Genomic DNA, 22,500 nt, shown 5'->3' with positions numbered 1-22,500 from the left:
AGAACTAGAACTTTAAGACGTTTAAACCTTGTTTAAACTCTGTGCTTTTGTTGTCATGTCCTCCGCCAGAATCCACAATGTACTGTAAATACCGAGGAAAATAAAGAGAAGCCATTGAATGAGAAACTGTGTCCAAACCATACTGTATATTACTGAAAGTAATATTAATAAAAGTCGATTTGGATTGCTGTCTTCTCTGTTATACAGTAGTAGTGGTGTGGATCGGCACTGCCCTCACGATCCGATTCGATCACGATTCGGGAGGTAGTAGATCCGATTCGATTCTATTAGATCCAATCCGATCCGATCTGATCCGATCCGATTCAATTCTACAATGCATTGCAATGCATTACATTTCTACTGAACGCAAAGCAAATGTTTAATCAGCCATGATGAGGCAATACAAGTAGTCAGATACTGAGCAACAATGTATTGGCTGTTTTCTGTATCAGTCTGTATCAGTCTTGCAATGTTTTGAAGTGCTTTTATTTAATTTAACATTCATTTGCTCCCGAAATATCCATGGAAGTAATTGAAACTTAAAAAAATTGCCGGATCGATTCTGGAACCTGCTGGATCGATTCTGGATCGTCCATGCCCCGGATTGATTCGGATCGCCGAATCGATCATTGTTGACACCACTATACAGTAGCCTACAGAATTTGTTGAGGCGATTCCAGAGTCAGTATGTGCACGTATGAATTAGTAAACCCCAACAGCCTTGCTGCTGCTAACTGAGCTATAGGTATTGTATTTGACGTAACTTCCGGGTCTAAAAAATTACCTGTGAATATGTGTGTTTGGTGTGTGTGTGTGTGTGTGCGTGCGTGTGTAAGGCGAGAGACAGACAGAGAGAGTGAGCAAAAGAGAGAGAGAGAGAGAGAGAGAGAGAGAGAGAGAGAGAGAGAGATAGAGAGAGAGAAAGAAAGAGACAGAAAGAGACAGAGAGAGAGTGTTGGTCTGAATTCTCATGTGTCTGAGATCTCTTTAATTCCGCAAGGGTCAGGGGGCTAAGACTGAGGCAGGTGGGAGACAGGTGAGGGCTTCTGCCTAATCTCCCTCTCTTCCGATACCGCAGATCAGGGGGATTTACACAGACACCTTGCTCTCTGTCTTCTAATCCCCCGTCTTCTGTCTGGGACTACTGCTTCAAACCCCTGGATAACCAACTACAGCACAGGCAGACTAACTTTAAATTAGACGCACAGCATGCATCGACAGTATATGCAACAATATTATGTTGAACTTGAAATGTTACATTATATATATATGTACATTAATGAAAGATCGGGAAAAATACCAGAATTGATTGTTGGTGTGGAAAATATTTGTTTGATTTCTTTAGTTTTTTAGATTACTTTCTTTATTCATGCCTTGAATGACTGATTAATATGATCCATATATTTAAGAAATCATTGGTAAGAAGAGGAAATAGACCAATTATGATAAAACTGTTGGCAATGGTACTTGTGGAACCACCAACATGACAAAGATGAGCTGGATGAATGAGGCTTGTTCATTATCATTACCATTGCAGACTTTGAATTAGCAATATTTCTAATCCATAAAAGTTGCTTGAAAAGAGAAAAAACTTTTCTTCACCAAGGCACTCCAAAAAGTATAGTTAAAAATGTCTTTATTATTATGACATGTCCATAAAGGACTTCTAAAATTGCCCACGCGTAGCGGCAGTTGAGCCTTCTTCAGGGCATGTTTTTCATCTTCCTAAAGGGACTGAGCACGCCTCTGACTTCCAAACATTTCTAATCCATATATTGAAATTATATTGTAGTAAGTAAACCAATTCATTAGTAAATAAATACTGGTGGTCCCCGTGATACCTGTTGACAGTACGCTGTGTTATCTTACAAACATGTCCTGGATGAATGACCAGTGTGTGTTATGATTATTTTCGCAGGCTTTGAATTAGGGATTAATATAACTCATACTGTATACAGTATTTCAGCAAGTTAGGGAGAGCTGATGGTACTTGTGGATCATAAAAAGGCATGTTGTGGTATCTTGAATGAGCAGCGTGTGTCATGATTACCTTTGCAGGCTTTGCGGTAGATGGAGAGAGATGGCCTTGGGCATGTCTTGGTAGAAGCTCCTTGCAGTTGTGGCAGTGGCAGTAATTGAGACACATACTGGCACTTTTGGTGATGTGATGTCCTACATATGTTAATGTCTTCATGGTTATGTCCTGCATGTTTTTACCTTTTAATCTTTTATGCCTTTGCTCTTTGTAGATACAGTATGCTGTATTTACTATATATGTGAGATGTCTGTTTTAGTCTGCTTGCGTGCCCCATGTAGTACGTTTAGCCTTATGCTGCTTTCTTGCCAAGGTATGGCTCACTTGGAAAAGAGGCTGGTGCCTCAATGTGACTACCCTAGTAAAAAATAAAGGAGAAATGAAAAATAAAATAAAAATTAGAGATTAAAGATTACCTTTGCAGGCTTTGCGATGGGAGATGGCCTTGGACATGTCTCGGTAGTAGCCCTCCTTGCAGTAGTGGCAGTGGCGGCCCGCCGTGTTATGGCGGCAGTTGAGGCACACGCCCCCGCTGCGGCGCCCGGACAGTTTGTACAGCTCCATGTTGAAGCGGCAGCGGCGCGCATGCAGGTTGCAGTGGCAGGCTGGAGGAGGAGGAGGAGAGGATGGAGAGGAAGAGGAGAGGAAGAGGATGGAGGAAGGAGAGGGAGAGGAGAGGAGGAGAGGAGAGGATGGAAGAAGGAGAGGGAGAGGAGAGGAGGAGAGGAGAGGAGAAGAGAGGGGAGTAGAGGGGGAGAGGGGAGGGGAGGAGAGGAGAGGAGAGGAGGAGAGGAGAGGATGGAGGAAGGAGAGGGAGAGGAGAGGAGGAGAGGATGGAGGAAGGAGAGGGAGAGGAGAGGAGAGGAGAAGAGGAGGAGGAGAGGATGGAGGTGGAAGAGGCCATGATGGAGGAGGAGGAGGAAGAACAAGAGGAGGAAGGGGAGAACAGGAGGGAGAGCAGAAGAGGAGGGAGAGGACAGGAGGGAGGAGAAGGGTACGGGAGAAGAACAAGAAGAGGGAGGTTGGAAGAAAGAAGAGTGAGTAGAGGGGAAGAGAGGGCAGGAGGGAAGAGAAGGAAGGTGGGAGAAGAGAGAGGAAAAAGGGGTCAGAAATGCTTTACAGCCTACTCGAATGCTTGATTGTGGAGAACACCCACATCTCCACACACACGCACATCACACATAAATATATACTGTATGTGGGTGCACACACACGCACGCACACACACACACACACACACACACACACACACACACACACACACACACACACACACACACACACACACACACACACACACACACACACACACACACACACACACACACACACACACACACACACACACCTCACTCTCATGTGGACCCTTAACACCCACTTCATTCCCAGCTCTGTGAAATGAACAAGCGGTTTGGTGGAAATTGATTTGGTTTGCTTTTGACGGCGAACAAACATTGAATAACAAATATCCCCAAGTCTCCGGTTTGCATGCGCCTTTTATTACGACACATTGAGGCTTGTATCACCGCCTATTACAACTGCCTTTAAATCTTAACTGTAGTTAAACGCAGAGAATCACACTGTGTAGCCTGAGTAGCATCCAAGCTTCCCCCGGGGTAACTTGAGAAAGCGCTGCTGTTATTCTAATGACATCAGCGAGCTGCCTGCAGACCTCACGTCCTGGGGATGTCATGAAGGAACGCTGCAGTAGGTAACCATGACGTTAGCCTGATCATACCATACCCTCGTACTACCTTACCGTGTGTGTGTTTGTGTGTGTGTGTGTGTGTGTGTGTGAGCATGTGTGTGTGTGTGCGTGTGTGCGTGTGTGAGCATGTGTGTGTGTGCAGGGCCGCCAACAGCTTTGCCTGGGCCCGGGACAAAGACATACTGTACGAAAAGCCCCCAAACCCAACACATAGGCCTACAATGTAATAAGGATCTAATTCTGGAGCCCCTCTCTCCCTGGGCCCGGGACAAGTGACCCCTTTGCCCCCACTGTTCATACCACTGTAGTAGTGTTGTAATTACACCCGTAAGAGTACTTCTACTTCTACTTTACAATATACTCTATTAGTATTACTTATGAAGAGATGCATTTTACTGGTGGGCTTTTAGAAATGGAACACATAATTACACACGATTATATCGACGCATTATTATATAAAACATTACATTACACGTTATTGCATTAATATTCTCTCCTCAGGAGCGTACTGGTGTGACAACCTTCCTATGTTTGTCTGAGTTTCCTATTGTTTTCCAGCCATTAGCCAGCCTGGGTAGGGGTGGATGTGCGTGCTTTAGTTTTCTACAGCCTATTAGAAATGGTCCATCAAACCGCATGAGGAACATGCCAGACGCTGCAGATGTTACGCTCATGCCTGAGAGCACTCGCGCTGACATAGTGATCAACAGCTCGTGTGCTTCTCAGTGGCAAATGCCTTACATTGCATTCAGCAGACACACGGGACACACGCACACACACACGCACATGTACACGCACACACATGCATGCCTGCACACATGGACACACGCGCACACACACACACACACACACACACACACACACACACACACACACACACACACACACACACACACACACACACACACACACACGCACATGTACACGCACACACATGCATGCCTGCACACATGGACACACGCGCACACACACACACACACACACACACACACACACACACACACACACACACACACACACACACACACACACACACACACACACACACACAGACATACACACACAGACATACACACACACACAAGAATGGGGTATTTGTCAGCTGTGAGGGGGCTTATCTCCGGGCCGTCTCACCTCCAGGCCACTTGACATGCCATCTTTCTCCACTCTGTACCCCATTACACGCCTGTCTCTCTCTCCCTCCCTCCCTCGCCTGTCTCTCCCTCCCTCCCTCCCTCGCCGCTATTGTTTTCTGTGTCTCGTGTTTTCTCTCTTTTTTTTACATCACCATATTTCTACTTTGTTCAATTTTGTTCTTCTTGTCCTCCAGGTTTTAATGACATCTTTATTTCATCCCTTTCTCTGTGCTCTCATTTGTGTGTGTGAGTGTGTGTGTCTAACTCTCCTTCACTCTTTCTGACTCTGTCCTGGTGTCTCTCTCTCTCTTTCTCTGTCTGTCTATTGCCTCTCTCGTGATTAATGCGTGCTATCTCGCAGCTGTCCTCAGTTCCTCCAAATGGGGCACTGCGCTATCTCTCACACACACATCGCTCCCGCCGAATCTCGCCGCTCTTATCGCCCCCCTCTAATTGTTTGGCTGTGCCAATGGCCATGCCCTGATAAAAACCTATTTAGATCAGCCGCCTCCACGAGCATCTGTCACACATTGTGTCTCCTGACAGGAGCGTGTTGAACAGGGTGAAGTCATGCAGCCGCTTCTCTGTGGAGCGAGCCAGGAGGGTTGCCAGATGTGATTGACTGACTGATTTCCAGCCCCTCAAAAATGCTCAAAAATCGCCTGGAGGTACTAAATTCTGCCCAATTTGAATAAAATTCTACTGCCCGTAAATCTACAGAAAAACCTGCCCAATGCCAAAATTTCACCGTCTTTTTTCCCACAGCCCTCCTAGGCAGGCCAATTGGGTGGGAAACCGGCCAATCTGGCAACACGGGGTGTGAGCCAGGCATGGCTGACATCCCCTTCCAGCTGTGCCGGACGGAAGTTTTGTGGACTTTTTTTTTTTTTTTTAAATCGAAGCTCCTTCTCTCTCTCTCCCTGTCTCTCTCTATCCCTCTCTTGCTCTCTTTCCCTCTCTCCATCCAGTTGTTTAAAAGCACAGTGGGATTGTAATGTCCACGTGCAGGAATTTGAACATCCAGAATACTGACACACTTATTTTCTTTTCTTGTTTTACAAGAGAGGGTGTTATACTATAATGTTTAACTTTCAGCACTATTCTGTTTCAGTTAATCTTACCATCATCATCAGGGCATCATTACTGATCAATTTGAAGTTGAAAAAAGCATTGTTTCTTATATGACAAAATCTCTGGCCATGGGAAAACATATTTTCATATCAAACATTGTCATTTTTGTGTACCGTATGTGTCAAATGTGCTATATGCTATCAACTGAACATACAGTTCACAGCAAAATCGAACAAAGCTCCAGCTCTTTTTGTGTGGTCAAAATCTTTTCTGTTCCCAGGACAGAAATATTGAGCTTCCCACGAAGTAAAAGAAGTGGGAATATTTCAATATTGATTCGGAGCCACCTCTTCACAGGGTGATGATGCGATGAGTAATAGTAAGAGTTCAACCAGTCATAGCAGCAGCGTCGCTAAAAGCTATGCACTGGCACGGAGCTAAGCTACACTTGTAAACTGAATTATGTTTCAGAGTGAAGAAGAAGAGAAAAAAAATCCCAGTAGTGCTTAGTGAAAGTGCTCATTACCAAGCCCACATGATGCTCTCATTGAGCTTGCGTAACACTGGTGTAATGTGTGGGAGATGTGTCAGAAATATCCCCTTAAAAAACCCAGGAGTGCTGACAACGGCTATTATCTCATGCATGTCTGTGCGAGGGGAAATAACAGATGATCTTAAAGTTCCCACTGTAAAAGGCGAGTGTTACAGATCTCTGTAAAATACCCGGGCCAAGACATGGAATTGAGATGTATGCTATGCTATGCAGCGTATTTGCCAAGATGATGTTAATGTTGTTTTAGGTCTTCTGGGCTTGTGGTGAAGTTGAGCATCCATGTTTAGTGCTCTCCAGTGCTTTAAGCCAGTATGTGTCCTGTGTACCCCCTAAAAGCCTTCCTGTTGTGCCCTCTCACACATGCTCTATATCTGTCTCTTCCTCTATGCCAATGTGACTCCATACATTTGTTATTTTTACATTTTTCCGAGTACCCCCCGCAGTGTGACTACGTACCTGGACTGGTAATCTGACATACAGGGCATTTCCCGGTGGGCCAACAGTCCTCAGGGCTCAATGCTGTTGGGGATTTTTTGTTTGTTTTTTTCTTGGAGACTGCCCCACTATTTAGAAGAGCATGCACAAAAATGCTTGGGCCTTATTTGTTTTGATCCCAGTCCAGCCCTGCCGAGTGGCCCACATACAGGGCTGGCGTTAGGCATAGGCAGACAAGGCAGTCGCCTACGGGATCAAATGTCTTGGGGGCACCAATAATGCCCAAAAGTCCCACAGAATTCGAACGCCAAACGAAAATAAAATATTGAATGTATGTACTGTGTGTAGGTACTGTGACTGTATCTGTGATGGATTAGATATAGTATGACTAGGGCTGTCCTAAACGATTATTTTTCTCCCGATTAATCTATCAACTATTTTTTTTCGAATAGTCGATTAGTCAAACGATTATTTTTTCAAGTACTCTAGCACTTTAATCTTCAAGGAAATTGGGAAAAAAGAAAGAAACCGTTAAAATTAGGTCCCTGAGCTCACAATGAGCTTTAAATCATGATAGTATCTTATTTACTCCGTGATACAACATCCAATTCATACGTGCTGGGCAATTCTAGGTTTTAATAAAGTAATAAAGCATTAGTAAAGTAAGTAAAAAAGCATTGAATTAAATGAAACGATTAGTCGACTATGAAAATTCTTTCAGACTAATTTTTATAATCGATTAGTCACGATTAGTCACGATTAGTCGATTAATCGTCCCAGCCCTAAGTATGACGCTATATATTTATAGACGCCAATTTGTAAAGGGAAGGGGGTTGCTCGCCAAGGGCAGCAAATTGACTAAAACTGGCCCTGCACTTGTAGCCCTAGCATGGTTGGGAAACAGTGCTTTAAACCACAGCATGCGAGCATGGCATTTGAGAATACAGCAGCTCAGTACATCCCCCACATCTGCATACAGTATAACCAGCGAGGAGCCCAACTAAGCAACCCATGCAAACAACATCGCAGGAACACAAACAGCGATGACAAAGACCAGAAGGTGCTTCCATTACGTGCCATTACATCAGTCCCGTCTAACCGTCTAACGCCGCCGTCCTCCATTCCAACCGCGTGACAGCAAGCCTTCCTGTCTCCTCAGCAGCGTTTTGTTGGAAGGCTTCGAGTATTAAGGGCATGTTAGTTAATGCAGCCAGCGAGATGGCGTGCGGCGTAGTACAGTACAGTCAGCTTTTCCCTTACACGGCACACCTCAGCAGCAGCTGCTGGTTGCTGGTGGACTTAAGTTGTAGCGGGAAAACACACAAATACCCCCTCAAGGATCAACCTCGCAGCGGTGATGATGATGATGATGATGATGAGTCCTCGTTTACGACAAGCCGCAAGGCCTTTTGATGTTGTCCAGGGGACATTAAAAAATGGAAAAAGGAAAAAGCGAGCGAGCTGGCTAGGCCCGGCCCGACGAAGCTAGACGTAGACGTGTGATTCTGTTGGGGGGTGGGGGGGGTGGGGGGGTAATCACCTCATTGTTGTCAGGAAACCCGTCACCCTGGCATTTGGAAAAACAAATAAAAACATGAGGAGAAACCCCATACTGTCAGCCAGCCAGACAGCAGTGTGTGTGTGTGTGTGTGTGTGTGTGTGTGTGTGTGTGTGTGTGTGTGTGTGTGTGTGTGTGTGTGTGTGTGTGTGTGTGTGTGTGTGTGTGTGTGTGTGTGTGTGTGTGTGTGTGTGTCTACTGCAGTGGGAGAGTAGCATGCTCGCTGACGATGATCGATGGAGGGGGCTTGAAAGTGACCGTCAGAGCATCGGCGGCATGGGGACAGACGAAGACAGAGGAGAGAGGGGAAAAGATGGCAATGCTTTGGAATCAGCCTGTCTGGCCGGACACCGAGTGAAACAAGACACATGATGTAACATCTTGATGCTGGACCAGTATTTGCATTTCTCCCTCTCTCCCTCTCTCCCTCTCTCACTCACTCTCTCCCTGTCTGTCTCTCTCTCTCTCTCTGTTTGTCCTGTTTCTCTCTCCCTCCCCTAGTTCTTTTTGTCTGTCTCTACATCTTTCTGTCTGTCTCTTTCTTCCTCTCCCTCTCTTTTCCTCTCATTGTGATTAAGTAGTTGGACACAGTCTATGGGAAAGTGCTTGAGGACCGGCAATTAAAGTCAGTTTGCCGCATTCTTTCGGTGTGCCAGAAGCATGTATAATGGCACATCTATGTTTCAAATAAAAATTAAAGTGGCCCTAATGTACCGCAGAGAGTCGTTCCAATCAAGAGCCTGGGCCAAAGCATACCTTGATAATTTACACGGCTCACATAGTTCATCTTATCAGCGTCAGCCATTATATCATGTCCGAGCCGTGAAATTCCACCGTTCATAAAAAAAGTTGACAGGTAGATATGTGGTCTTGGGATAAGAAATAACTGTCTCCTCTAGCAATATTTCTAGCCGCAGTCCTAAATCTTCGTGATTCAGTGCGTGATTTTCAGCAAGTCATGAAAGGACAGGGCCAGCCCACAGTCAGTGATGCAAGCTGAACATGAAATTGAATTCTGGCTATTTTTTCTCAACTCTTAGAAGTCTACAGTACTTCCTTTTTACAGTCCGTGGGTCATTTCTCACAAAAGTATAGACCAAGTGTCACATTCCTTTCTGCTGAACAACATGCTGATGGGGGGTGGGGAAGGTGGATGGAATGGCGAGTGAGTGGTGTATCGGACTTGAGAGGATGATTGTTTTTCTTTAAAAAAAACAAACAAATTTTTTTTTTATTAAAAGTGAAAAAATTCATAGTTACTTTTTTGCTTTGTTTTAAACACAGAAGAAGAACATGTCCCTCCACCCCTCAGCCTCAACGCACCCTGCCTGAACGGCGAGAGGATGAAAATTCAATATGGCAGTACCCTATCACTGGTATTAGAAGAACGCTGTGCAGTACCCAGGCCGCCCGTTACTTTAGTGTGCTGGACAGAAAAGAGCCGTCGCGGGATTAGGAGTCTTCACACCTCCACCAGCCAGGAGATTTAGGCTACTGGAGCTTTATTGTCCCCCAACCACCAGCCTGAGGCTGAACTTAGGAGACAAACCCAACCACAACAACAGAGAAACACCTGATGAGCTCCTGGCTGATGGCGCAAACACTCTCATTTCTGGCTTCTTGCTATTTTCTTTGTTGTGGTGTTGTGATTCTGACGACTCAAGAAGATGACATAATCCCTGACTCATTTGGGATGAACTGGTCTCTAGTGTCACAGTCACAGCAATTCTCAGCTCCGAACAATAATGCAACTTCTCTTGTTTTGTCTCATTGCAACTTTCGTTGTTCTGCTGTTGCTGAGGTGGACATTGCCCAATGCATTGTCTTCTTTGCAGGGTGGTCATTGCCAAACGTTGTTTTCTGCATGTGGTACATAGCCCAATGTATGTTTGGTTGCTATTAGGGTGGGCATTGCTCACATGAGGAAAATATGTGGAACTAACCGACAAGACAGGCAGGCCTCTCCCGTGGAAAAGCCAAGGGTGTTACTCTCCCTGTCCCACTGCCTGGCAGCTGGGTTAAGCTATGTGTACACCAATAGCGCGTTCAGGCTGACTGAGAACCGTGCTGGAGCCCATTCCCGCACCTAATCGTGAACCGGCCGTCGTGTTCACGCCACAGACATTTGCGCTCGCGAACCGGAAAGTTGGTTCGCAATGCAAACCGCAAAATACTATGTTTTTCTCTGCGAACCGTGACGACAGCGTGGCCGTCAGCAGGTTCATCCGGGTAACACAGTCACGTGCAGAAAAAGTTCAGAGCCCGGCATGAACACGGGCGGTTCGCAGACAAGCACTTTAGTGCCGAACATAACTGTGCGGGCACCGACACCGGCTCCGTTCTCGTCGGCCTGAAAGCCCTACAAGAGCGACCTACACTACCTGAGTGACTGAAAGTCATTATTTCTCTATGGGCTGGTCAGCGACTAAAGCGACCAAAGCGATTTCGCCAGGAGCAAAGCGACCAGAGCGAATTTCAGCAAGTAAAGTCAAGTTAATATTATGATAATGAACTATGATGCGGTTTGGCGAAAACCAATCGGAATGTTCATATCTCAGAATGTCCCAGGCAGACAGGCCAGAGCCGTTATGTGATTAGCTAAATCAAACATGTCAATGTCATGTCCAAGACGAAAGAAGCGAATTCATGGCGAAACTTCTTCAGCGACCTCAGCTACTCGGGTGGCGTAGGTCGCTTTTGATGTACTCGCAACTTAAGTACGGCTTCCTGCTGTCCTCCTGGCATCTGTGTGATGTAATGGGTTTTTCAGGGGCCACTTTTTCCCCTCTCCTCCCTTCCCTTCCCCTGCCTTCCCTTCCCTTCCCTTCCCTTCTCTTTGCTATAACAAGAGGGGCTGAGTCTCACGGCCTGTGATCTCTCGCCGGCTTCAATTAGCTGAGCAATCGGACCTCCCGGCATCGGCCGCGGCGGTGAGTCACGCCTCGTAAAACTGGCGCGGTTGCCAGGGCAAGAGCGTGCGATGCCCACGTCTCAACAAAACACACTGAAAATGCAGCGGTGAATAAATGAACGCACAGTGCGTTTTGTCTGACGTGGCAATACGGCATACTCTCGCTAAGTAGACTATAAAAGTGTCATGTTGCCCGAATAGCAAGGCTGGGCCTACCTCTATATCCAGTTATGTAAACAGGCCGGCACCGTGAGAAGGGCGGCGGGGATGGACTTTATGATTACAGAGCAAACTACTGTACATTTTATAGGCTACTGAGACTTTCGCATGGTCCATGAGGTCTGTGATTTATTTATGAGATATGTTATTGCTGGACTTCAGCTGGTCTGGTTTGGATGTCACGTTATACACATACCACACAACATAGCACATGACTGAAACAGGGTGATGAGACACCCTGAAACACTGTTTCAGATCCAGCATGTTGGAGCTGAAAGTCAGCACATTTTTATTTTGTTCTTGTTTTGGCAGGTTAATGAGTGCAAATTCATCTCATATTGGTTAGGGGATTTTTGCTGCTGATGTCACTGTGTTCTTTTCTGGACTGGGAACCATTGGTGTGTGGCATGCATGTCACTATACACTGTTTTGCTCTGGTGTGAAAGTTCTGCTGTCGTTTTCAAGTTCTGCTGTCGTTTTCTATCACTCCAATTTCACCGCTGATGAAGCGGCCCTGAAATGAAGAAAGATGCCTTGCTAGAGAGACTAACCCAGAATTCAACTCCGTGGGAGTGCTACAGTACGCTCTTCACCACAAGCCCAACCTGGCATTGAAAGATGCCGCTGGGAAAGAAAAAAAAAGAAGCCTGACACCATGAGGGCTCGAAAAATGATACAGTTGCGCAATAAGTAATGGTTGCAGCTCAACTGCTGCTTCCTTAAAATACCACTCACACTACGGTCTGGATTGGGGCAAAAATAATCAGGATCGGCTTTTTCAGCCAAGACTGGTCCACCAGGCATTGAGAAAGACAATGAAGCCTGAGATGACAACATGGCTTAATGAATATTTAAATCTGACTCTGAGAGGTCAGCTGTGGCAGCATGAGGACTGATACCACTACATTGAGGGGAAGACCAGGCCAAAATCATCAACAGTCCACCGGGCAAATGCCCTGTATGCCGTAAGGCCAATCCAGCCATGACTCACACACTGTGCCAACGACAGCACAAGGCAGGCCAGGCCGCTGCCAGAGTCCCAAAGCACACCGCTCACTCAGCGAGAAAAAAAACGGAGAACTCTGGTCGACCGTCCTGCACAGAAGTGGGGAAAATCCTATCGCTGGAGGACCCTGAAAATTCCTCAGCGTTAATGAGCATGATATCAATAAGGAGCTGAAGTGGGACTTGCTCTCCAAATAAACGGGGTCGGTCTTGCTCCCTTATGGTCCCTTTGCTGTGTGCCGTCGAAACAGTTCATCCAGTGTGCTGACACCACGCGCGAGCAGAGCGGCGCTTTCGACTCGCCGCCATTCTCCCTTACTGCACCTCTGGGAAGGAATTAAAAGCCAGGAAGGTCAAGTGTTCGCAGTCCAGTTAGCTCTCTTGATAATAACGATTACTGAATTCTTCTGCTGTACAGGCTGGGAGGTGTGTTTGGAGAGGGGTTTGTAGGGTGCTATAGAAATCGTATTAAACAAAATAAGCACCGTTGATATATTAGACAGTGCACAATAATTTCTCATGCAGCGCCGTTCTAGGAAAGCCATGAGGCAAACACCCAGAGAAGAGGTGTCAGTTTAGACGTGTCATTTCCTGCTTGCTTCTCTGCAGAAGGGAAACGCGTCTGCCAAGATGAAAGCTCCCCGTTCCCCACCCAACCCACTGTGTCATCATCCCGTGACAAATTTGCCATGTCTGAAAATACCAGCACTATTTGTCCACCAATTTTTTAATATTTTTAATGTTAGCGTATTTGTTTTAACAACCAAGAACTTAATATGCTGGGAACTTCAAGTCAGCCCTTAGCAAGCTTGACAACACCTCTCTCTCTCTGTCCCTCCCTCCCCTCCTCTTCCCCCCTTCTTTCTCTCTGAAATCTAGATCCGACGGCTCACTGTACTAATGAGGGCCTCTGGAAAGTTCTGTCTGTGGTAACACAGTGAGCTCAGAGACGAGAACACAAAAGATCCCGGGGGCTCTTTAAAATGGATGTGGCTCTCCCTTCAAGCTGGAGAGACAACAGAGGCAGCGTTGGGTGAAGCCCAGCACACAAAACAAAACCACCAACAAAAGACTGAGGTTAAGACCAAAGGCTTTTCTGTGTGACTCTGTATGTACCGCTCAATAATGACTGCCTGTCTTCTGTGTCCTGCATTGTGAGTGTTCGTGTCACTTATGTGAGTGAGTAGGTGTTGTAACATGGCACTGAAACGCGCTGTTACTTTTCGAGCGAGTCTTCCTTTAAATGAATTACTTCAGCTCAAAATGGTGAATGGAGTGTCAGACTCAAAGTCAAAAATGAGATGACCTGCCCAAATGCAAGAATATGTCAGATATGAGGGGGAATATTTATCTCAATGAGGAAACAGATGTGTGTGTGATGGATGGGCAAGGGAAACTCTTAACTCAGCCTAAAATTATGTTTTTTTTCCTTCGGTTAAACAAAAACACTGGCCCAATTTCATCATTTCTTGCTTTGGCCGCGGTGAAGGACCCTTAGTGCATAAACTGATTGCATCAATCATCGCAATTCTCCAAAAACCACAGGCTGCTTTTAAAAAATCCCTCTGCTGATTTAACAATGCAGTCTAGCACGATCAGACCCTCCCGCAGACGGTGAGTGTAGGATCAATCAAATTGGCTTGTCATGGAGGCAAAAAAGAATATTCAGAGATAATGCAACATTGGTGCCAAGCTGACGGAGACTTAGAGCACGTATAGTAGAGCAAGATACTTTGAGAAGCTGGTAGAGAGGGGGGGGAGGGGGAGAGAAAGAGAAGGAGAGAGATAGAGATGTCGGGACAGCGTTACAGAGGAACGCCGGGTGAATGGATGTGCTTCTTACAGTATGCACATTCAGCCAATAAATCACGTCTCAGAGGACCACACTGTCAGACGCTCCGTTCCAACCAGCATTCCTGTTCCTCTCTCTCTCTCTCTCTCTCTCTCTCTCTCTCTCTCTCTCTCTCTCTCTCTCTCTCTCTCTCTCTCGCTCTCGCTCTCACTCTCTCTCTCCGTTTCTCTTCCTCTTGGACTTTTTCTGTCTTTCTCACTGCAGTCCATAAATTCCCAGCCTTGACCAGCGTATCTGCAGATGTGTGGCCCTGGGCTCCCCTGTTCCCAGTTGTGTCTCTGAGGCATGACAGCCAAAGCCTCCAGACCAGACCAGAGTAGACCACAGCAGAGCAGAGCAGAGCAGAGCAGAGTAGAGCAGCTCCACTGGGCCACAGGTGTCATCCCCATGCACCATCGCCTTTGGCCCCCCTTCACAGGATTTAGGGGCCCTCAGAGGGTGTTAATAAGCCCCTCTCCCCCAAACACAACGCTCCCTGCCACACACACACACACACACACACACACTTTCAGTACACACACACCCACCCACGTAAACACACACACACACACACACACACACACACACACACACACACACACACACACACACACACACACACACACACACACACACACACACACACCACCCACCCTCTTCCTTTTCATGCTGCTCCATTGGAATTCAGCCCAACAGTTGGGGAAGTTGGAGAGGCATGGTAGGGACTGCGGAGGGGGTGGGGGTGGGCGGTTGCGGACTGGGCTTCTCTGCACAGTTTACTGGGTGTGAAAATGATCTGGGTGACTGAGCAAGAGCAGGAGACGAGGGATAGATGAGAAAAATATGCAGGACTTTGGGAATTACCTGTTATACAGGCTGTGAGCGCAGGCATTTAAAAAAAAACTGCCTCTTTCAAGTTCCTGGGGATAACTGGCTGAGAGTTTGATGTGGAGCAGGTAGCTTGGGTGTGAGGCATCAATTGCATGCATACGATGACATCTTAATAAGCTGTCCTTTATTAACTAACCAAGAGCCAGTCCTTCTGAAAGACAAAAAAAAGAACTGGAACTGTAGTCGCTACATGGCGTTTGTCCTCTCCAGCACTCTAAACTCAGTATGTTTCATTTTATGGGTGCGAAAAAATGGTTCAATTCCAGGCCTCCTCAAAAAACACAAAGCGAAAAATAATGAGGAAAGCATACACACTTGTAAAAATGTTCATCATCATTATCCTCGAAGAGCAAGAGCCCTAAATCCCGAATTAGCTCAGATGTTTTTGGACAACATACCACGTATACACCCAGCACAACTGCTCTTCAAGAGCGTGGGGAAGGCGGTGGGGGTGGGGCCGGGAAAACTTGGGGTTTTGGACTTTGACCCACACTGGTTAGCCACCCACACATGGGAGCCGATTTGCACTGAATGATCTACGAAATGAGAGACATGCTCCTCACCCATCCACCCGCCCACACCATCTTCCAAACGTGTGGATAGAGCTGATGATGCAGATATGCAAAGCACTATGGGGTATCTGTTCCATCATTAGCTAGCTGTTAGGATATTTTCATTGGCTTCCAAGGCCCAGGACCGCAGAAACATTTCCCACCATCAAAAACAGTGACCCGAAAGAGCAGGTCTTAACAATCTCTGGCTGTGCGGATCGGATCTCATCGGGCCGGGCCGGGCTGCTTGATTGGCTGGGAGCTCTTTGGGTGGGATGCGGGACGCTTGGCTGACCCCTCTGTCATCTGCTCGGCCACTCTGTGTTCAATGCGGTGCCTGTTTAGCGGCTACGATTTGTGCTTAATTGGCGCACCCACCCCTTTCGCATGTGTGCGTGTCGTTAAGCTAACAAGCCATGGACAGAAGGGATGACTAAACGCTCATTGGGCTGAGGTGTGTTCCTTTTAACTTGGCGTACAGGAGCACAGTTTTCTTTGAGCTGTACAGCAAATTTGTTACACGATATTATATTGCACATACATAGCTGACACTCTTACACAAAGTAACTGAGTTATTTAGGCACAAGGTATTGGTTACAGACCCTACAGCAAGGTTCAGGTGCATTGCTATTGTATTATTATTATTATTATTATTATTATTATTATTATTATTATTATTATTATTAAGGGCACCTAAGGGCACTTAAGCCATGGATGGACCAACTGCCTAACCATTGGGCCACTGTCATCTGCATATTCTGCCATACATATTGGGGTCGCTATTTTGGTGTTTCCCCTAGAATTCCATAGTGACAGCAATATTGTGAGCTTAACCAAATACAGTATGTCCAAGGGATATTCCCCTTGAAGAAAGTTTTGGGAAATGATCCTATAAGTGACCATGGTTGCTTGAAAACTTGAAACTTTCAACTAAGGTTTGGGGTCTTGCATTTACACAGAATTACTTGCGGAGTAAGTCGATGTTAATGCCGCTGATCATTTGAAGATTTTGTGGCAGTACTCTGCATTTGGCAGAGCTCGCTATTTGGTCATGTGTCAGTGTGCCATTTCTGAATGCATATACGGGGGATTTTGGAGCTTAATGCTTGATGCGTACCACATGTAAAGCAATATGCCAGATGAGATGAGAAAATCCAAATGAGTTTCTGTCACATTCTTGGTCAGCCTCTGTAGCTAATGGCCTCGTGTTTACACTCCAATTCTGCTCAAGCCATGTGTCAATGAAACGAAAAGGGGAACTTTGTATAGAACTGTGTCATTAGCCACTGGAACTGCCTCTAATGACTTTTGCTATCACATACGGTGGGTGGATTTCTTTTTATTTGTTTGAATGGATAATAAACCTGTCCATTTAAAGTTCAGTGCTGTGATTAGATTACAGAAACACATTGTGGTTTGAATTCATGATTTACATGGTGAGAAGATGAGCGTTTACTCTAAAAGGCCTTCTAGAGGATCGTACGAGTCTGCTATGCCATAAAATAATTGGTCCTGTACAGTAGTTGGCCTCTGCTTGATCTCAGGTAAAACAGAAAGATCCCAAAGGAGCTGGACTTCTGCTGACTGGTGGATCACCTAACTATAATATCCTGTCAGCAGGCTCCATCCAAACTCTACTGTGTCCAGGGCCGGATTAAAATGGCATGGGGCCCCTAGGCTACAGGCAGGGCCGGACATTGGCATAGGCAGACAAGGCGGTCGCCTAGGGCGCCAAATTTATTGGGGGCGAACTAAAACATTAAACTTTACATTGAAAAGGATTATTCATGAGCAATCAGTATGTATATAAGTGCTAGATCTGCTGTACTCTATCACATGTGCAACGCTGTTTCCAAATGCCAATTTCTAAATTCAAATTTACATACACAGCGTTACAATTACAATTTAGGAATTAAGGATAACATGTCTGCCAGCTGCGGATAGGAGTAAACAAGATTTAAAACTACTCGATTGCAGATTCCTTTTTCAATATTGTATCTTAGCACAATTCTGCGATTTTTGACTTTTGGCCAATCGTGGGCCCCCTGGCAGGTGGACGGCCCTAGGCTGCAGCCATCTCTAGCTAGTGTGTTAATCCGGCCCTGCCTGTGTCGTTAGCACAAATCACTGGGTTTTCACCCAACTCCAAGAGGCTGCTCAGGTCCTATAAACACTCTCCTTCTCAAACATGTTGAGTATTTTTCCGAACTGAACTCTTTTGGACATTATCAGCAGTCTGGAGACAAAAGAGCACTTTAAGAGTCATTAGCGCGATGGCCGCAATGCCACAGGGCCACAAGGGGACCACAGCTGCGTTTTAAAGGTGCCACCAGCCAGTTAATTATATTTGTGGGGGCAATTTCCATTCACACACCTCTTGTGTATGACCTGTTAAGTTTACGAGCTTAATTTATATGCTTTCCTCACAGGCAGGGGGGCACGCGAACACACACACACACACACACACACGCACGCACGCACGCACGCACGCACGCACGCACGCACGCACGCACGCACGCACGCACACACACACACACACACACACACACACACACACACACACACACACACACACACACACACACACACACACACACACAGAGAGAGAGAGAGAGAGAGAGAGAGAGAGAGAGAGAGAGAGAGAGATGCATACATTAAAGAGAACAGTGAAAGGGTAACCTGATTGTTTTCTTTGTGCCTTAATTCAGGCAGAAAAGCATTAGGTGACGAGTTGCCATGGCCTGAAGAAACGTGTGTCTGTGCATAAGTATACACATGTGCTACACATGGGCAAGATGTGCCGTAGAAAGATGTCTTGACTATAAATGGGGGAGTCTGGCATCTAAAATATAGTGCACGCATCTTATTTCGCCCCACAATTATTTCCAAAACAAAAAATACAAGACTTCAATAGACTCATTAGCACAAGTAGATCCACAGTAAAATCCATCCCTCGTTATAACAGCTGTCAGTTCTGCCCACTGAGTTATTGTTCTCTGTGCATAGTTTCCCATCGTTTCATGGGCCCAATTCTCCCAGTTTTCTCCTCGCCCATTCCTAATCCTAACCCATGTGTGCTTGTCTGAGTCACAGAATTAAAAGAATGCCATAGCGCAGTAGGGTCAAGAGTTCAGTTGAGTCAGCACAGACAGACCGAAAAGACAGACGGAGAGACGGTGTGGCGAAAGTGCCATTCGCAAACACACTTTGTACTTTTTTTTATTGTTTGGCCAACTGGGATGTGTCTTTAATGTCTGTTTTTTTGTTTTCCTTTTTCTTGTTTGGCAGCCACGCTACGAAAACTGTCCCCCCGCAACAGGGTTCAAAAGTTCAACTGGCCACCTGCTTGTGTTTTAGACTCCCACAGGGCACTGCCAATGTGCTAATCACTCCCAATCTGTCTTGCTGCTAGACATCGATGGGGCATATTCTTTTCTTTCAGAGACTTGTCCAGGCATTTCCAGTCCTTTGAGTTGTACTACAACCCACATCGATGGGACACAATCTTTCTTCCAGAGATTGCTTTTCCAGTGCCTCTTGTTGTAGTAATATCCACAGAAATCACTTGTGAAGTTCCCGCAGGGGTGAAGGGCTATCAGTGAGTGTGTGACTTTGTGGTCTGTGTCAGAGCAGAGGTTATATATCATGGCAGTAGCGGCGGTCTGAAGTGAGTCTCATGGTCTCAGGGTGTTTGTTATTGAGAGAGGTGCCCTCTAAGGCTTAGTGATTTGCAAACTGTGGGCTGGGGCCCACTGGTGGGCTGCAAACGTATTCCAAGTGGGCCCTGAAATAATTTTCTAAAAATCTCAATAACATTTGTTGCTGTGTTGCGGTTGACTATTCATTTAAGTTGTATTGTTTATTGGGGCAGAGGTGGGCCCTGAACATTTCTGAAAATTTCAAGTGGGGCCCAATAGAGTAGGGGTTCCCAACATTTCCCAACTTGGGGGCCCACTTGATATTTCCAGAAATGCCTGGGCCCACATCTGGCCCAATAAACAATTGAGAGAGGTTCCCTCTAGTGCAGGGGTCAGGAACCTATGGCTCTAGAGCCACATGTGGCTCTTTTGGGAATTGTATCTGGCTCTTACTTACTTAGGGTTGCCAACCGTCCTTTGAAATACAAAATCGTCACATATATATAAATAAAAGTATGTGTTCCGTATTGAGCTGAAATGGGACACGGGACATTAAAATGCGTTAAAATGCAGGAAATTACATCTAAGAAATACAAATTTTTCGGGGGAGGACCCCCAGACTCCCACCATAATGAAGTTGACAGTTGGCTACCCAATACTTTTACCGGTTATCAATAAAAGTAATAACTTGACAGTAGCCTACACTCTGAATTTGTTGTGCTTAATTGAAACACATGCTTTTCATTGTATTCCGTGTTTTTAAATGGTAGCCTATGGCTCTCACGAAAATTTATTTTTAAAATATTGGCTTTTCTGGCCCTCTCCACCAAAAAGGTTCCTGACCCCTGCTCTAGTGTAAGCCCCTCAGGGCCCACCAATGGGCCCCGACTCCCTAGTTTGAGTACCGCTGCTCTAAGCATTCCTCTTCTCGCCCGTCTGAGGGGAAGCCAGACATCCTATCAGCACGATGCTATCCTGCGGAAAGCGCCTCTCGCTGTCAGAGGAAAATAAACTCAAGGGCCGTACACACACATCGCTGCTATTTACTAGCTTCTCGCTTGCTCGCCTACTCGCCTCTCTTTCATGGAACGTTCGCTGAAAGTTCCTGCGGCTTTAACTGCCAATGAACAGGCGAGAAGTACCGAACTCTGCCTTCCAATTGGTTACTCGCTTACTCGCCTCACTCGAAGATAAAATATTTTCAACTCGGGATCCGCCCACATCGCATCGCTTGTACAGTACTCGCCTACTCACCAGCTTGTCTCGCTGGAACACATTGACTTTCTATTGAGTTAATTCGCTGAGCGAGTAACTAGCAGCGACGTGTGTGTACGGCCCTTAACTGTAGCGGGAGGATGAAGGCTCCTCCTCCTCCCTGCAATTGTGTACTTAAATGCTCCCCTGCATTTCCCTATGCCACACATTCAGACAAGGGTCAAAGACGTCTTTGTCATTCAGTGTTACGGACACCTTCCGCCGACTGTAACTGCAAAGAAACATGATTTTTAAATTGTTTCAAGTGAATGGATGACAGACGAGGCTTTCATGAATTCCCTGTAACAATAAATAAATAAAAAGAGTCATGTTTTTTACAGTTACAGTCAGCAGAGGGCATCCGTTACACTGAATGACAATGCCATTTTGCACGTCTTTGACCCACAAGCACTCTGTTACATACAGTACCTTCTTAAATATACACAATAATCACTCTATAAGTTGCAGAGCGGACTGTCTTTCTTGTGTGTCATTCCAACTACAGATTGGGTCAACCTGCTCCCGCATACTTGCATAGTCCATGTAGGGATGTGCTCAAGTGTTGTTTAAGTACCATTCAACATGTTGTGAGTTGAACCACTGAACGGATCCTGGAAACTTTCAGCAGTAATAGAAATTGGACTTTGCCCAGAAAATGACCAGTCGATAATGACCTTGCTTCCTCTAACTCATGGGTGGGGAACCTATGGCCCGGGGAACGTTAACTTCCCGCAAGGTCGGGGAAATCCTGGTTTGTGTTCATAGCACGGCCCTTGGAGGAGACTTTATCAAATTTGAAGTGGCCCTTGAATGAAAAAGGTTCCTCATCCCTGCTTTAACTTGTCAACCAGTGGTTCCCTCCACCCCAGTACCCATGGTACCACTGTCAGCTCCAGAAGACATGGTATGCACTGTAGTATGCAGTATGGACCAGTACTCCATCAGCAATGGGACCCGCGTGTTCTGCTACTTCCATCAGCCCAATAAGGCAAGGCAAGGCAAGTTTATTTATATAGCGCATTTCATACACAGGTGCAACTCAATGTGCTTCACAAAGTTAACAAATGTAAATGAAAGGAAACAGGGAAGAAAGAAGGAAATGAATTAGAGTCAAAAAGCATTTAAAAACATTAAGATAAAACATAAGGTAAAAATAATAATAAAATAAAATAAAATAAAACAAATTAAATAAAAAATAAAAATAATAAGAATAAGTAATTTAAGCTAGGGGAAAGCATCTGAGAACAGCTTTGTCTTGAGTCTAGATTTAAAGCTATCAATAGTGGGTGCATTTTTTATGTCATCTGGAAGCTGGTTCCAAAGCTTTGAAGCATAGAAGCTAAAGGCTGCCTCTCCACACTTTGTTTTGACTTTTGGAATCACCAGCAAATTCTTCTCCGTTGACCTTAGTGACCTAGTTGGTGCATACAGCTGAAACATATCCAGTAGATATGTGGGTCCCATTCCATTTAGTGATTTAAACACAAGTAGCATAGCCTTAAAATCAATTCTGTAGCTTACTGGGAGCCAATGCAGCGATCTTAAAATTGGAGTAATGTGGTCGAACTTCCTTGTCTTTGTAAGAACCCTTGCAGCTGCGTTTTGTACAAGTTGAAGCTGTTTAATGGTTTTATTGGGGAGGCCAGTAAAAAGACTGTTACAGTAATCAACTTTACTAGAAATAAAGGCATGTATTAGCTTCTC

The 22,500-nt window shown here is 45.7% G+C and overlaps 1 protein-coding gene across 1 annotated transcript in view; it reads right to left on the bottom strand.

Annotated features, from left to right (window-relative positions):
• ntn1b (netrin 1b) overlaps positions 1 to 22,500 on the bottom strand; it is an 80,839-nt gene that overhangs the window by 37,087 nt on the left and 21,252 nt on the right. The window contains exon 3 of the mRNA XM_063183788.1: positions 2,452 to 2,640. Within this exon, the coding sequence (XP_063039858.1) occupies positions 2,452 to 2,640 (189 nt within the window). The remainder of the gene's footprint in view (positions 1 to 2,451; positions 2,641 to 22,500) is intronic.

Source organism: Engraulis encrasicolus, chromosome 2, assembly GCF_034702125.1.
Source record: "Engraulis encrasicolus isolate BLACKSEA-1 chromosome 2, IST_EnEncr_1.0, whole genome shotgun sequence".
Lineage (NCBI taxonomy): Eukaryota > Metazoa > Chordata > Actinopteri > Clupeiformes > Engraulidae > Engraulis > Engraulis encrasicolus.
Note: the sequence above shows the minus strand (reverse complement) of the source record. Positions and strands in the feature narration are given on the sequence as shown.